Source organism: Pristiophorus japonicus, chromosome 6, assembly GCF_044704955.1.
Source record: "Pristiophorus japonicus isolate sPriJap1 chromosome 6, sPriJap1.hap1, whole genome shotgun sequence".
Lineage (NCBI taxonomy): Eukaryota > Metazoa > Chordata > Chondrichthyes > Pristiophoridae > Pristiophorus > Pristiophorus japonicus.
Window position 1 is genome coordinate 157,016,608 of NC_091982.1, and position 17,123 is coordinate 157,033,730.

The 17,123-nt window shown below is 45.8% G+C and overlaps 1 protein-coding gene across 1 annotated transcript in view; it reads right to left on the minus strand.

Annotated features, from left to right (window-relative positions):
• Positions 1 to 9,996: 9,996 nt before the first annotated feature.
• Positions 9,997 to 17,123, minus strand: part of tfa (transferrin-a) — a 98,208-nt gene continuing 91,081 nt past the window's right edge. Inside the window, exons 15-17 of the mRNA XM_070883306.1 lie at positions 16,923 to 17,107; positions 13,954 to 14,149; positions 9,997 to 10,272 (exon numbers count right to left, since the gene is read on the minus strand). Of these exons, the coding sequence (XP_070739407.1) occupies positions 10,238 to 10,272; positions 13,954 to 14,149; positions 16,923 to 17,107 (416 nt within the window). The 3' untranslated portion in view covers positions 9,997 to 10,237. The remainder of the gene's footprint in view (positions 10,273 to 13,953; positions 14,150 to 16,922; positions 17,108 to 17,123) is intronic.

The following is a 17,123-nucleotide window of genomic DNA, read 5'->3' on the forward strand; positions in this document are numbered from 1 at the left end:
ATGTCTCCGTCAGCTATGCTTCGGTTAATGCAATGTGCTATCATTCATTGTGGTTCTTCAAATCAGCCTGCTGCCTGCGCTGTGTGAGCCTACTCATGCCACCCACCCTGCCCGCTCCTCTGCTGTTAACCATTTGTCTGTTCTGTTATATTTTGCAGAACTTGAGGCCAACCCTGACGATGCAGAAGAAAATTCAGACCTGAAGAGGAGAACATCTTCCAATCCCACCTTTCAAACCAAGAGCATGGGGGTGAGAGGGAGTGGGAGGTGATGGATGAAGCCCCCGCTGTTGTACTCACTCTGGAGGAGGTGCAGGTGCCGCCCATTGAGATGCCAGCCCCTTTCCTGAGTGGTAAAAATTAAGCTTCATGATGCATATATATGTGTTCTTGACTCCCTCCAAAACTTCGCCTCAAAACAATGGCGGCTTTCTGCGCCGATTTTTTGATGTGCGCTGGTTTTTCTTAAGTGCCCAGAATGTTTTTTGGGAGTGGTCACATACGCTGACCTTGGAAAAATGTAAGTTGGCCAAACTTGCATAAATGTGAAAAACTGACGCAGACATCAGGTTATGACGCAAAAAAATACCGAACCGAAAAAAATTGTAACTGAGTTACGCTGGCGCACAATCTTTGGGGAAACTTACATTTTTAAATTTAGGCCAAAAAAAGTGCCGCACGCCAAAAGAACGCCGCAAATCACTGGGGAAAATTGAACCTAATGTCTGAAAAAGAACCTTTTAATATTAGTCCTAAATTTGCCTTTCATCAGTTAGAACCTGTGTCTTTATGTCCTACTGCCACTGTTTAGTTTGAAGCAGCATTCCACATTTCCCTCCTCAATACTATTTACTTTTTTATATAATTCTATGAGACCCCCTTCATCACTTCCTTTTAAGGCTGATGAACCCAAGTTTCTCCAAGTTTCAGTCATAACCAAGTCCTGTGATCTTTGGAAACATCCTTATGGCTCTTCCCTGCACTGTTTCCAGGGCTTTAATGTCTGCCTTGTGCCTTTGTGACCAAAACTGGACATGCACTCATGGTGCAGTCTGACCAGAGAACTGTATGCTCTTAGGGGGAGACATTCAGCTGCTTGTCACCTCCTGTTAGTGCCTGGGGGGGAGGGGGGATGCTAATGGGATGCTAAGGGGTTAGCGACCGGGCGTGACGAATGCTGCGACATCAGCAAACTTCATTGCAGGTTTAGCGCTGGTGCTAACTCTCACTGCCTCGGCCTCTAGTACCTCGCAGATCATGACGTCATAAAGTGCGCAGCGCCCCGTTACCGCCCTGGATGTGAGATTGCCTCCTGCCCCCTGCTGTATCGTCGGGCATCAACAACGGCAGGAAGAGGAGGCGTTGTCAACTCAGCTGCTTGCTTGGGGAGCGCCAATTAAAGAGAATGGTTTTCAGGTAGGCCAACCTTTATATTTGCAGCTGTCTGGTGCCTGCTCAAAGTTTTTCATGTTTCACTGGTGCAAGATGTCCAAGCCCTCCACTTTGTGAGATTGTTTGGGGCTGTAATGAAAGCCGCGCTGGTCGTCTTGCAACACAGAAATGCCGAGAAGTAGAATGTGCACCATTATTGGCCCTTCTCATTAAGGGAGGAAAGCAGCCTCTGATGCTCTCTGCCGCTACCGCCCCGCTCTCAGACTTTAGTGCTCTAAGAGCTTGATTTAGCGCTCCACTTCCCCCTTGGAGCGCTAAAGCTGAATTTCCCGGTAGGAGAGAATCATTAGCGCCTGGCACTACTTATTCAACTTTCCAAATTTAACACCCCAACTAGGGAGCTACCAAATTTCGAGCCCACTGCATCCTACGACTTGTACTGTACCTTTTTGCTTATAGAGTTTAGCATTGTATTTGTATTATTGATTGCTGCTCCTCAGTGACTGGACCTTTTGACAACAACAGCAACTTGTATTTATATAGTGTCTTTAACGTAGTGAAACATCCCAAGGCGCTTCACAGCAGTGTTATGAGATAAACATTTGACACTGAGCCGCATAAGTAGAAATTAGCGCAAGTGACCAAAAGGTTGGTCAAAGAGGTATGTTTTAAGGAGCGTCTTGAAGGAGGAAACAGAGGTAGAGAGAGGTTTAGGCAGGGAGTTCCAGAGCTTGGGGCCTAGGCAACAGAAGGCACGGCCACCAATGGTTGAGTGATTATAATCAGGGATGCTCGAGAGAGAGAGAGCAGAATTAGAGGAGTGCAGACATCTCGGGGGGTTGTGGGGCTGGAGGAGATTCCAAAGATAGAGAGGGGTGAGGCCATGAGGGATTTTAAAATAAGTATTAAGTCTACTAACATCCTTAGACCTCTTTTAACTTCACCCTTAGCTACTTGACCACTTGTGGAGGACATACGTTGCCCATTTTTATAGAAAATACATCTGGTCCGGTCCACCTTTTTATAGATGTTAACGGTTACTCTCTATTCAGGCTCCTACCTACAACAGCATTGACTTTCTGAATTCAGGTCATTAATGGAAATTAGAAAGAGGAGTGATCCCAACACTGATCCCTGAGGTACTCCATTCAATGCTTCTTATACCTGAAAATTACTCCCTTAATAAGTCTCCAGTGTTTTCTGCCCTTCAACCAATTTCTGATCAATTCCCAGATTTTATCTTAAATTCCCACTGCTTTAAGTGCACCTTTCATGCAGAATTTCATAAAAAGAATTTTTGGAAGTTTAGATAAACGATGTCAAAAGGCTTTCCACGATTTACTCAGGATATCACTTCCTCAAAAAAGTCAAGAATCTTCCTGCTCTACGAATGTGTCGGATAACATTTCCTCCCATAATACTAAACAAATTCACTCCAGTTACTTTGGGGAGAATTTTAACCCACAGAAAATGGATGGGTTTGGATTGGGTGGGAAGTAAAAATGTAAAGAATGTCAAAACTGAATCCAATGCACCTCAAACCTGCCCACGTCTTGTTTTAATGGAGACGAGACAGAAGGCGGGCGACCAACCTGCTCTCAGGAGGCGTGTTTCTCATTTAAATTTTTTAATGAAGCTGTGTGCCTCAGAATGTTTCTCTGTTCCAGCTTTATCACTGGCCGGCTGGATTTCCCGGGCTTCGGGAACCCCTGTAGCTAAAGGGAGGCAAAGACTGCTGTATGGAACAGGTAAATGCTTCTCCAGCAACTGCTTGTGGGCTAGGAGGAGCAGGAGTGCTTAACCCCCGGACCCCCAAGTAAGCCTGTTAACCTCCCCAGTGATCGTACCTCCATCCACCACCACTGCCTCGCACCCCCCCACCCGTGTTCCAATGCCCTCCAGGTGTCCTCCGTGACCCTCAATCTCCTCCCGCCACCAACCCCCCCCCCCCTCCCCCCATGTCCTCCATGGGCCTTCCGAAATCTTCTCCCCTCCTCCCGATCTCTCCGGCCCCCACCATCGATGTCCCCCCAGATCCCATATCTCTCCGCCCCCCTCATCAGCATCCCCCCCTGAACCCCGACCCCCAGTCTCTCCAGGTCCGCCGACGATGTCCCCACCCTCACCCCCAACCTCTCCTTCACTCCTCTCCATTCCCCGGCTATGACCTTGTAGAATGCAAAGTAGAAAAGATGTGCATCCTATGACATGCATCCTAGAATGCTGAGAGATGTTAGAGAGAAAATAGCAGAGATTTTCATCACATCCTTGGATATGAAAGTTGTGCCAGAGCAGGGTTGCCAATGTAACACCTGATTCAAGAAGGCAGGAAGGGATAAAATAGATAACTATAGACTAGTCAGCCTAATATTTGCAGTGGGTAAGTTTCCAGAGGCCATAAATGGGATCAAATTAATTTGCATTTAGAAGGATAAGGACAGTGTAGCCTTGTTTATTGTGAGTCACAAGCTCAAGAATCAACTGAGACTTTTTCACAGATAGATAGATTGTTAACCACTAAGGGAATTAAGGGTTACGGGGAGCGGGCGGGTAAGTGGAGCTGAGTCCACGGCCAGATCAGCCATGATCTTATTGAATGGCGGAGCAGGCTCGAGGGGCTAGATGGCCTATTCCTGTTCCTAATTCTTATGTTCTTGTGTTCTTATGTTCTTATTGTTTTTTTTATCGTATCGACATTAAGACACCAGATAAAAATACCATGCAACCTTATCTGGGAAACACAACTCAGAATCAAGCATTCTGAGGTAGTTGAAGTGATCAATAAAAAGAGGGTGAATAAGACTTTGATTGAGATGACACCAGCCATGAAAAACTTGGCCAATCAGGAGAGTCTAGAGAAACTGGGCCTGTTTGCACAAGGAGAGAAGTTAAAAGAGTTGGAAGTTTTTGTACTTCTGAATGGTTTTAAGAGGTAAATAGTGAAAACCTATTTCACTGGGCAGTGAGTCGATAACTAGTGAGTATGAGGCCAAAAATGGCCTCTTGTGCGCCTGACGTTAGCACTTCCGGGAGGCGCTAACAAGGCGTAAAAGGTTTTTTACCCGGGCGCGGCAAGAACAGCGCCCTCTGCGCGGAATTGGGCGGGGTTTTGCGGAGGCGCAGCCGGAAGCGATGATGAAGTCACCGCCGTGTGCAGCGCCCAGTTTCCACCCCAGAAGTGCATTAAAGGAGAGGGCCAAGATGCCGACTCTGCGGGCGGGAAATGGGGCCATCGATGGACCACCAGGGAGCAGGGTGCCATGGCAGCAGCCTGACACACAAGCGGAGTGCCGGGCTGCAAGATCACAGCACAAACCCACGATCTACAAACAAGGAGGCCGCGACCAGTATGTCGGCCATTTCTTTTTTACTGCCGCACCTCCCCTTTAATTTTTGCCCCTCGAGCGGCCTACAGTTTAGTGCGCGCCCCGCGAAGCTGTCATCCGAGCAACCATTGATTTCCTTATAATCACTGTCAGTACGTCAAAAATCTCAACTAGTCCCTCTTACTATGTCCAGATGAATCCATCCATTCATCGCAGGCCATCTGTTTGTATTGAGTTATTTTAACCTGTCTAGCACCCAACTCTATTTGGATTTTCTATGATCAAGAAAGGTATGTTATTTTTGTCTTCTCTACTACCATACTCAAATATTGGCTTGAACTCACAACTTTCTGACTCAGAGGCAAGACTGCTATCATTGAGCCACAGCTGACACCTAAGGAAGCTGGCTTTGTTTATCAAAGTACACAATGAAGGGCAGCAACATACTGTATGCAAGATCAGGCTAAGATGATGTAGAAATTTTGGAAAATAGGTGCTAATCAGATTATGTGTAATCAAATCGTTACCAGACCTGAACGATACGTGAGCATACTTTAGTAGGATGATATGCAATATTCCATTTCATTGCATTGTTAATCAGGAATGGCAAGTGTAACTTCAGTGGCTTTTGGATGTTTTAAGACTGTGAAATGTCCCCAAAGGCTTTAGTACTAGTTTGTGTAATCTCTCCCCGTAATTTCGTGTTCTAGTAAATCTATGCTGCACTCCCTCCCAGGCCAATATATCCTTCCAACGTTATGATGCCCAAAATTGCTCACAGTATTCCAGGTCTAACCAGGGCTTTGCTTATGAAACTGTAAGAAATATGTTCTAAGAGGGTACTTAGCCCTCTGTGGACTGATTCTATTGAATTCAATACATTTATTGTACTATTTGTAGAATGCAAAGTAGAAAAGATGTGCATCTTATGACATGTATCCTAGAATGCTGAGGGATGTTAGAGAGAAAATAGCAGAGATTTTCATCATATCCTTGGATATGGAAGTTGTGCCTGAGCAGGGTTACCAATGTAACACCCGATTCAAGAAGGCAGGAAAGGATACAATAGATAACTATAGACTAGTCAGCCTAATATTTGCAGTGGGTAAGTTTCCAGAGGCCATAAATGGGATCAAATTAATTTGCATTTAGAAGGATAAGGACAGTGTAGTCTTGTTTATTGGGAGTCACAAGCTCAAGAATCAACTGAGACTTTTTCATTGTTTTTTTTATTGTATCGACATTAAGACACCAGATAAAAATACCAGTGGGTAAGGTTCCAGCGGCCATAAATGGGATCAAATTAATTTGCATTTGCACCAGATAACAATACCATGCAACCTTATTTGGGAAACACAACTCAGAATCAAGCGTTCTGGGAGAGTTGAAGTGATCAATAAAAAGAGGGTGAATAAGACTTCTATTGAGATGACACCAGCCATGAAAGACTTGGCCAATCAGGAGAGTCTAGAGAAACTGGGCCTGTTTGCACGAGGAGAGAAGTTAAAGGAGTTGGAAGTTTTTGTACTTCTGAATAGTTTTAAGAGGTAAATAGTGAAAACCTATTTCACTGGGCAGTGAGTCGATAACTAGTGAGTATGAGGCCAAAAATGGCCCCTTGTGCGCCTGACGCTAGCACTTCCGGGAGGTGCTAACAAGGTGTAAAAGGTTTTTCACCCGGGCGCGGCAAGAACAACGCCCGCTGCGCGGAATTGGGCGGGGTTTTGCGGAGGCGCAGCCGGAAGCGATGATGAAGTCACCGCCGTGTGCAGCGCCCAGTTTCTGCCCCAGAAGTGCATTAAAGGAGAGGGCCAAGATGCCGACTCTGCGGGCAGGAAATGGGGCCATCGCTGGGCCAGCAGGGAGCAGGGTGCCATGGCAGCAGCCTGACACACAAGCGGAGTGCCGGGCTGCAAGATCACAGCACAAACCCACGATCTACAAACAAGGAGGCCGCGACCAGTATGTCGGCCATTTTTTTTTACTGCCGTACCTCCCCTTTAATTTTCGCCCCTCGAGCGGCCTACAGTTTAGTGCGCGCCCCGCGAAGCTGTCACCATCATCATCGGCACAGCGACGCAGGGCGTTACCGGTGCTCCCGCTACTAAACACCCACAGAAGTTCGCGGAAGTCAGTAGCAGCACCGCATCTGGGTGAAAAGTCGTTTGGGGGCGCTAACGGAAGGTGCAAATTACCCAAATTTTCCCCCCCTTTGTCTGCTCATGGAAAACACATTTTTTTCTATGAACGCAAGAGAGTTCAAACCTGTAAGATCCTTCCTGCCAACACATAACTCGAGGCTCAGTTCCTGATTTGAATTACAGGTGTGTAGCTGGTTTCTTGTTACAGCTTCAGGAAGACAGACATCACTTTGTTCGGGGAGCATTGGATGGGCCAGTGAGTGAGAACATTATCCTTTTTGCTCTACAGCCTGGATATTGATCCATCTCAGCCTTCTCTCTCTAATACTTTATAGGCCCATTGTAAAATACACCATCTGCAACCTTTAATCCAGGTAACTTGTAAACAGTTTGTTGATTAACTCTTCTCTCTTTTATCCTTGAGACTCTCAGTTATTGAAACGGTCATGCAAAATCAACACATTGCTAATGAAATTGTGAGTTGAAAACACTTGGATATGAGCTTGGGATGGTCTCAAAATATTTCCTCGTGGGTGTCAGTCCTCAACACAAAGAGACCCTAATGCAGTACCAACTGGTCCAGGTTAACTTTGTCACTCAGAGAAGTCAATGGAAGTGGAAAATGGGGAAGTGGGAAATAACGCACTATAGTACCATTCCCTAGTGTGTCTCAACTGTGTTGCATCAGACCTGGGAGTGCTTGATGGAACAATGTACAGGAAACTATACTTTTATCTGTAAGTGTATGCTATATCTGACCCAGGAGCTTTACTCTGTACCTAACTAAAGTGCACTTTGTCTGGGTGTGCTTGATGGGAACTGTAGAGAGAGCTTTATTCAGCATCCACAAGGCATATCTGAAAATAATGTGCCAATCTGGTGAAGCTACAACACAGGACTACATGCATGCTAAACATACGGAAACAGAATGCTATAGACAGAGCTAAGTGATCCCACAACCGATGGATCAGATCAAAGATCTGCAGTCCTGCCACATCACGTCACAAATGTTGGTGGAGGAAGCTCCATGAATATCTCTATTCTCAATGATAGCGGGCCTCAGCACATGAGTGCAAAATACAAGGCTGAAGCAAGTGCAACCATCATCAGCCAGAAGTGCCGAGTGGATGATACTTCTTGGCATCTACCTGAGGTTCCCACCATCAAAGATGCCAGTCTTCTGCCATTTCGATTCACTCCATGTGAGATCAAGAAACAGCTGAGTGCACTCGACACAGCAAAGGTTACCGGTCCTGACAACATTCCAGCTGCGGCGCTGAAGACGTGTGCTGTTCCAGTACAGCTACAAAAACTGACATCTACTCAACAAAGTAGAAAATTATCCAGGTATGCCCTGCCCACAAGAAGCAGGACAAATCCAATCTGGCCAATTACCATTCTATCAGCCTACTCCCAAACATAGCAAAATCATGGAAGGAGTCATCGACAGTGCATTCAAGCACCACATACTTACCAATAACCTACTCACCAATGCTCAGCCAGAATCATTCGGCTCCAGACCTCATTACAGTCTTGGACCAAATATGGATACAAGAGCTGAATTCCAGAGGTGAGGAGAGATTGACTGCCCTTGAATCAATGCATCATTTGATCGAGTATGGCACCAAAGAACCCTTATTAAAACTGAAGTCGATGGAGATCAGGGGTAAAACTCTCCAGTGGCTGGAGTCATACCTGACACAAAGAAAGATTGTTGTGGTAGTAGAGACCAATCATCTCAGCCCCAGGACATCAGGAAGAGTTTCTCAGGGCAGCATCCTAGGCCCAAGTATCTTCAGCTGCTTCATTAATGACATTCCCTCCATCATCAAGTCAAAAGTGGGGCTGTTCACTGATGGTTGTGTAGTGTGCATGCCCATATGCAGCAAGACCTGGACAACATTCAGGGTTGAGCTGATAACTGTAAAGTAATATTTGCACCACACATGCCAGGCGATGACCATCTCGAACAAGAGAGAATCTAATCACCTCTCTTTGACATTCAGTGGCATTACCATCAACATTGACCAGAAACTCAACTGGACCAACTACATAAAGGTTGTGGCTAATAGAGCAGGTCAGAGGCTGGGTATTCTCTGTGGCTCACATAATGATTTCCCAAAGGCTCTCCACCACCTACAAGCCATAATTCAGGAGTCTGATTAAATACTTTGCCCTTGTCTGCAGCCGCAATAACACTCAAGAAGCTCGACACCACCCAGGACAAAGCAGTCCAATTGATCAGCACCCCATGCACCAGCTTAAACCTCCATTCCCTCTACCAACAGTGTAGTGTGGCTGCAATGTATACTATCTGCAAGATGCACTGCTGCAGCTCAATTTTTTGGCAGCACCCTCAAACTCGCGACCTCCATCACCTAGGACAAGGGTAGCAGCTGCATGGGAACACCATCACCCCAAATTCCCCTCTGTCACACACCATCCTGACTTGGATATATATCGCCATTCCTTCATCGTTGGAACTCCCTACTTAACAACATTGTGGAAGTTGCTTCACCGCACCGACTGCAATGGTTCAAGACAAAAGCTCATCATCATCTTCTCAGGGCAACTTTGGACGGGCAATAAATGCTGGCCTCGTCAGTGACAGCCAAGTGCCAAGAATGAATGAAAAAAGAGTTGTGCAAAACACAACTGCAATGCTACAAAAGCCCAGTGTCGCTAAACCCTGCCTGGAATCACAGAAATTTACAGGACAGAAGGCTATTTGGCCCCATGTATCTGTGTTGGCTCTTTTCCACAGCAATCCAAAATGAATTTCATTGCAATGCTATCTCTCCATAGCTCTGTATCCTCCTGCTTCAAATGGTTATTTATCCTTTCCTCAAAAGATGGAATGGTGTCTGCCCCAACCACTTCCTGTGGTGCAGCATTCCATGTTGGAACAACTCCATACATAAAGACATTTTCCCCGACCCTCTTTCTTCACTCTCTTAGAGAGAACGTTAAATTGATAATCCATCACCACAGAATCTCATCCAGGGGAAATATTTTTCCTAGTCACCCCATCAAAACCCCTTATAATTAAAAAGAAACTTGATTAAATCTCCTTCAGAATTGCTGAATTACTGATCGTCGAGATACTATCGTTAGAAATAAAGCTCGGAAAACCTGGAATTACTGAAGAAGGTAAAATTTATTTTGTATTACAGAAACACAATCAAGCCCCAACGTCTCTATTTCTACTGTGGTGAGATACATCACTCATCATTACCTGTGGTAAACTGATAAATGCAGAAGGAGAATTCAGGCAGGGATAGTGTGGATATCATTGCATTCAGAGAGTTTTCGGATGGAGAAAATGTAACATTCTGGATCACATGGTGTGCAAATCCTTATCGGGTCACCATCATGGGGTTCAGCATTTACGGAAGGAACAAGCTTCAAGGAGCTCTGGAATAGAAAGGAACAGCTGCTTAGGAATAAGAAAGAAAGTCTTACATTTATATAGCGCCTTTCACAATCACCAGGGATTTTTGTAAATGAAATGCAAAAAGTTAGCATGCAGGTAAAGAAAGTAATCAGGAAGGCCAATGGAATGTTGGCCTTTATTGCAAGGGGGATAGAGTATAAAAGCAGAGAAGTCCTGCTACAACTACACAGGATATTGGTAAGACCACACCTGGTGTACTGCATACAGTTTTGGTCTCCTTATTTAAGGAAGGATATACTTGCATTGGAGGCAGTTCAGTGAAGGTTCACGAGGTTGATTCCTGAGATGAAGAGGTTATCATAAGAAGAAAGGTTAAGCAGGTTGGTCCTATACTTATTGGAGTTTAGAAGAATGAGAGGTGATCTTATTGAAACATATAAGATTCTGAGGGCACTTAACAGGGTAGATGCAGAGAGGATGTTTCTCCTCGTAGGGAATCTCGTAGGGGGCATAGTTTCAGAATAAGGGGTCACCCCTTTAAAACAGAAACGAGGAGGAATTTCTTCTCTCAGAGGGTCATGAATCTTTGGAATTCTCTACCCCAGAGAGCTGTGGAGGCTGGGTCATTGAATATATTTAAGGTGGAGATAGACTGATTTTTGAATGATAAGGGAGTCAAGGGATATGGAGAGTGGGCGGGGAAGTGGAGTTGAGGCAAGGATCAGATCAGCCATGATCTTATTAAATGGCGGAGCAGGCTCAAGGAGACAAATGGCCTACTCCTGCTCCTATTTCTTATGTTCTTAAGTAGGACCACTGGGGATAACTCTCCTGCTCTTCTTCAAAATAGTGCCGTGGGATCTTTCACATCCACCTGAGAGAGCAGACGGGGTCTCGGTTTAACGTCTCATCCGAAAGGCGACATCTCTGACAGTGCAGCACTCCCTCAGCACTACAGTGGAGTGCCAGCCTAGATTTTTATGCTCAAGTCCCCGGAGTTGGACTATGAACCCACAACCTTCTGACTCAGATGCGCGAGTGCTACCCACTGAGCCACAACTGACACTACATGACACAATATGGCTACAATGGTTCTCACTGTAAGGGCAGAATTTTAACTTGGATGCGGGTAGGGAGCAGGGGTGGTGCTTTATTACAGTCGGGAAACCCTGGAGAGCCTGTTTCCCTCAGGCCCTGCTGAATTTAATGGCAGGGCCTGATTAACATTTCTTTTCTCAGTTACCCACCCACAGACAGCCAGCTTGAGAGGCTGGCTGGTTGTCGAGTGGGTAGGCCATAGCAAGGGAGGAGAGAGGAAGGACGAGGGAATCAGAGGCCAGAGGGAAAAGGCCGGGTGGGAGAGGGTCGGAAGGCCGAGATTGGAAGGGGTCGGAAGGCCGGAGGGGAGGTTGGAGATTGGGGGGCTGAGGATTGGAGGCTGGGGGCCGGAGTTTGGAGGGCTGGGGTGGGAAGGGAGGTGACGGAGATTGGGATCCGGGCATCGGAGGCCGGAGGGAGAGTGTCGGGGGCTGGCGGCTATGGATCGAAAGACCAGAGGAGGAGGAGGAGATCGGTGGCCTCGTGGGCTGGAGGGAGGGGATCAGAGGCCAGAGGCCTCATGGGAGAGGTTGGTGGTCTCATGGGGGAAGGAGAGATCGGAAGCCTCGGGAGTGGGGGGGAGGGGCGTTGCAAGGGCCGGCGGCATCCAATCATGGGAGGTGGTGCGGCAGGGATGGGGGAACTTCAACAATCCTAATATAGACTGGGATCGTAATAGTTTTAAGGGCAGAGAAGGGGAAAAATTTATGAAGTGTGTTCAGGAGAACGTTCTTGAGCAGTATATTTACAGCCCAATGAGGGAGGAGGCATTGCTGGATCTAGTTCTGGGGAATGAGATATGCCAAGTGGAGCAAGTATCAGTAGGTGAACATTTAGGGAACAGTGATTATAGTATCATAAGGTTTAGATTAGCTATGGGAAAGGGGCAATCTAGAGTAAAAAATTTTAACTGAGGCAAGGACAATTTCAGTGGGATGAGAACAGATCTGGCCTGGGTATACTGGAATCAAAGATTGGCAGACAAAACTGTAATGGAACAATGGTCTTCCTTTGAAGAGGAAATAGTTCAGGTACAGTTGAGGTACATTCCCACTACGGGGAAAGGCAGGGCAACTAAAGTCAGGGAGAAGAATACACCCTAGTACAGTACTGTGACATTTAACCATCTTCCACATCAGCCACCCTGTGGCCTCTCTGAATGAGGCTGTCAGTTAATGGCAAGCCAGAGCAATTTGTTCTGTGGACCCAAACCCACCTGGAAGCAGATTGAGATTGCTATCTTCCATAGAATTACACAGAATCAGGCCAATCGGCCCAGCCAGTCCATGCCGGCGTTTATGCTCCACTCAAGCCTCCTTCTGTCTTTCCTCATCTAAATCTATCAGCATAACCCTCTATTCCCTTCTCCCTCATATGCTTGTAAAGCCTCCCCTTAAATGCATTTAAAATATTTGCTTCAACCACTCCCTGTGGTAACGAGTTCCACATTCTCACCACTCTCTCGGTAAAGAAGTTTTGTCTGAATTCCCTATTGGATTTCTTGGTGACTATCTTATATTGATGACCTCTAGTTATACTCTTTCCCACAAATGGAAACATTCTCTCTTTATCCATCTATGCTTTAGGAATATGCTGAAGCAGTCCTCAGAGTCATGACCTTGATCAAACATTGCACGATGCTGAAAAGCTAGAAGGCACTGAGAATGTAGATTGGGGAGCTAGAATTCCGCCATTAGAGATGTTGCACTGAAAACAGCCTGACCTAAACTCGACGAGAGCCAGATCCTGTTTCAGGAGACTAGCAAAATACTATAACTATTTACAGATGGACAAGTATGAGAAGCTTCCCATTGCATGGGATACCATCAAGTGAAGAAAAGAGCCACGACAGTAATCGAAAAATAGACAGCAAAGTCTCCAGCAATATCATCAAGATCAATGGTGTCCCAGCAGGACACAAAAATGCCTAGCTGAACCTTCACTCCAATGGCCATCAAGATTGCCAAGCCCTGGACCCCTGATCTCATCTACTAACATGCAAAGGGGTATTCAAGTCACAGATAGATAGATTTTTAACCAATAAGGGAATTAAGGGTTATGGGGAGCGGGCGGGTGAGTGGAGCTGAGTCCACGGCCAGATCAGCCATGATCTTGTTGAATGGCGGAGCAGGCTCGAGGGGCTAGATGGCCTACTCCTGTTCCTAATTCTTATGTTATGTTCTTATGTTAAAAGGGTGCATTCAGTGAAGTTCCAAAACTGTTAGGAGTGAGCTGTGGATCCCAGAAAGTGGAATCGAGAGGACTGGGGGCCTCTCAACCGTAAAACCCACCAGAATGGGATAGGCCACTGATAATTATACATTGAATGAACCCCATCCAACACAAACTCCATTGTTCTCCATTGGATAGTGGGCCTGGCATTCACAAAGGCCATGATTGGCCCCACAGTCCTCTGCACCTCTTTCACACATTAAGAACAGCAAAGAGCTACCATCATCCAAAAGCCCACCCAAGCACCATTAATACTCTCGCAGAATGTAGCATGACCTGGAAGTGCTTGATCAGAACCCTGATATCCCCTGTTTGAAACGCAGACAAAATAGTCCAAAAATGTTAAAGAAAACCATTTCACTAATGCTTACCAGGTTGGTTACAAGTGTGGATTCCTTCCATTATATCAGTGTAACTTTTACCCAGGAAGTCATCAGAATTCATAGTTTTGGGGACTTCAATGAGGCACAGGGTGGAGTCTTTAAAAAGGAGGTCCTTTCCTGAAAATGACGTTGAGTTGAACATCGCGCAACCCGCAGTCTTGGATCCACCACAACCATGCTTCAGCTGGAATAAGGAGCAAACTTGTTACTGGTAGTGACAGCAAACACACCTCAATGTCTGTGTGTGAATTACATTAGGAACATAGGAGCAGGACCACCTTCTGAAGGCAACTAGGAATTGGCAATAAATGTGGCTTTTGCAGCATCACCCAATCCCAAGAACACGTGAAAAAAATTGTATGTGTCACTGTATATTAGTGGCATTCAGAATAGTAGCCCCTGCATGTATCATAGTATATTCATGGTATATGTTGTACTAGCAGCCCCTGCATGCATCATAGTATATTCATGGTATATGTTGTAGTAGCAGCCCCTGCATGTATTGCAGTGCATTCGTGATTGTGACAAAAATAATGGTTTGTTGGCTGTCCCTTTAAAGTCAATATGCAGATAGATTAAACAGCCAAAGACTTGCACCAGGCCTGTCCCAGCGCAATGTTGCAAGGTTTGTTGTTGTAGTCTCCCTCGGTTTGAGAAGGAGTCAAAAAGCTTAGAGGCAGGATTTGCACATGGTGAGTCACCGGGCATGAGTGGGCAGCAGCCAGGGCAGGAGGAAAGGGTAGTACAGGTGCCCGCTCCCCGGACGGTGAGGTCACACACAAGTTCTGCTGCACGAGACTCACATGAGGACTTTGATGGGAAGGTGTACAAAACAAAGCTGATGGATATGAAAAATGAAATGCTTGGTGAATTGGCAGGCCTGCCAGAAACCTAAATGCAATCTCAAGGAGCATGGAAGAGTTCAGCTCTAACATTGCAGAGGGCTTTGCTCAGAGCTTGGAACCCACCCTTTTGGGGAGGACAGATCCATTAACACACTTGCGGACCCAACCATGATACAGCATCTGATGGCCGATATCTCAGCTTCCATTGCAGCACAAGCAGAAGCCACCCAACGTCTGAGTGCTGCAATGGAAGCTCAGACTGAAGTCATGCAAGCTCAGCTTGCTGCTATGTAAGCACAGACTGCTGCCATCATGGCTGGCTTTACCAGTATTGAAAGGGGCTTGCAGGGTGTCACAGCAGTCCAGCAATCCGTCTTCCAACTGATTACTAGGATAGCTTGAGGCGCTGTCCCAGGAGAATGACAGTGGCTCTGTGGGGCGTGAACCTGTTGTCCATTCTCAGAATGACAGCATTCTTTCTCCCATGACTGCTACTCCACCAAGTGCCCTTGCTGTTGCCTGTCAGCTAGCCAGCTCAGATGGTTGCCATCCATGGTGGTGCAGTCCAAAGCCGGATCTACTAGGCCGAAGTTAAGAGGGGGCATTAGCTCCAGCGTTGAGGTCGAAAATGGCAGCGCTGACGTCAAATCAGTGTTATACACTGATTGACGTCACAATCTGCCTACTCTGCATACTCACGGCACACACTCCCAACACTTACATCCTCACCAAAATGGCATCTGGCGCGGCCCTCACCAGAATTTCGCACAATGCTCGGATGCCATTTTTGAACCAATTCAGCACCCATAGCGTCCAAACAGCGGGCGTTACGCAACCGAATTTTTAGCCCTCTGAGTTTTACTTGAAGCACTGAAGTTCTGTGAATCGCAGCACAGTTTTTGACTTCTATCATCCATTGAAACCAGGTGAAGTAGCCCTGAAATTCCACGGGAGTTCTACTTGGCTCCACCATAACTCTAACCCATCTCCCGCCAGAAGCCCAGTGGAAGCCCAGGGAAACAACAGCAACAGCGGAAAACGACTGCTTATGCGGGACTGACCATGCTGTTGCCCAGATTTATATGAGACACATCTTTATCTGTGCCTGCTGGTGACCAATGTTCAGCATGACACCAAGACCAATGAGATGGCATAGTGGTCGTCTCTCATTTTTGGGTTGAGATTTAGTCGGGTAAGGAACTGTCATGTTGCTAGATCTCTCTTTCATATAACATGATGGTTTTTTTTCTTACAGAATATTAGGGGAGTGGAACTAATTAGACAATGTTTTCAAAGAGATGGCTCAGGCAGGATGGTCCATGATCTGTAAGATTCAATGATTCTAGAATATGATTAGCCACTTTTTTTGTAGATTGTGATTGGTTGTTGTAAAATTTTGCGGGTTTACCTACTTAGCCTCGAAGGGATTTTGGTGTGATTTATATTATGTATTTGCTACACGGTCAGGTTGAGCTGACAAAGTATTAATTTCCAGACATAGACCGCCCATTTACAATGTTGGTTAGGACAATAAGTTACAGTACAGTATGGCAGGGGGAGATGAAAGCAGAACAGACCGTAGGCTAAGAATAATTAAGATATTTAGGTTAAAAAAGTTCCTTTTGCATTTCCTAGTTACTTCTATTGTCTTTAATTTGTAAATATGACCCCTTCTGCTTACATTCTATGCAAAGCAGAAAAGCTTACTTGGATCCAATTTATCCAAATGTGTCATAATTTCTATCATATCCCTCCTGTGTATGGAAATGAAAATATATTAGGGGGGAAATGATTTGGTAATTTGGTTGAGGTGAATTCTTTTTAAATACAAGTCTATTATTATTAGATTTTAGAATCCGATCACACATATGTGATGATATGAGCTGGACAATTCAACTGAAATGTAATTATTAGCAAACAGTGAGCTGGATCGCCAACACTAAACAGGTCAATTGTTGGGTTCAGGGGAAGAGCTGAGGCAGAGCTTTTTTGTAGACTTGGAATTTTGGATGGATCGTCGTTTGGAGGATTCAACCTCTGAAGCTTGCTAACTTACTAAAATTCACGAGTAAAGTTTGGAATGGCCTGTCTGCATCGTGTTTAAACACTCACCTGTTCACTTTTCAGCAGTTTGAGAACTTTCTCTCTCTGGTCTGGTCGTGCCATAACGGCATGCGCTGGGACACGAGCCAAGTTGCATTTCTGGAACTGACTGATTGCGGCTGTGGTGCCATCTTTGCACAAGAGGCGATAACTTGAAGAGACCAGATCACGATTCCAAGGGAGGTTTCCAGTCCCTAAGAGCAAAAATTA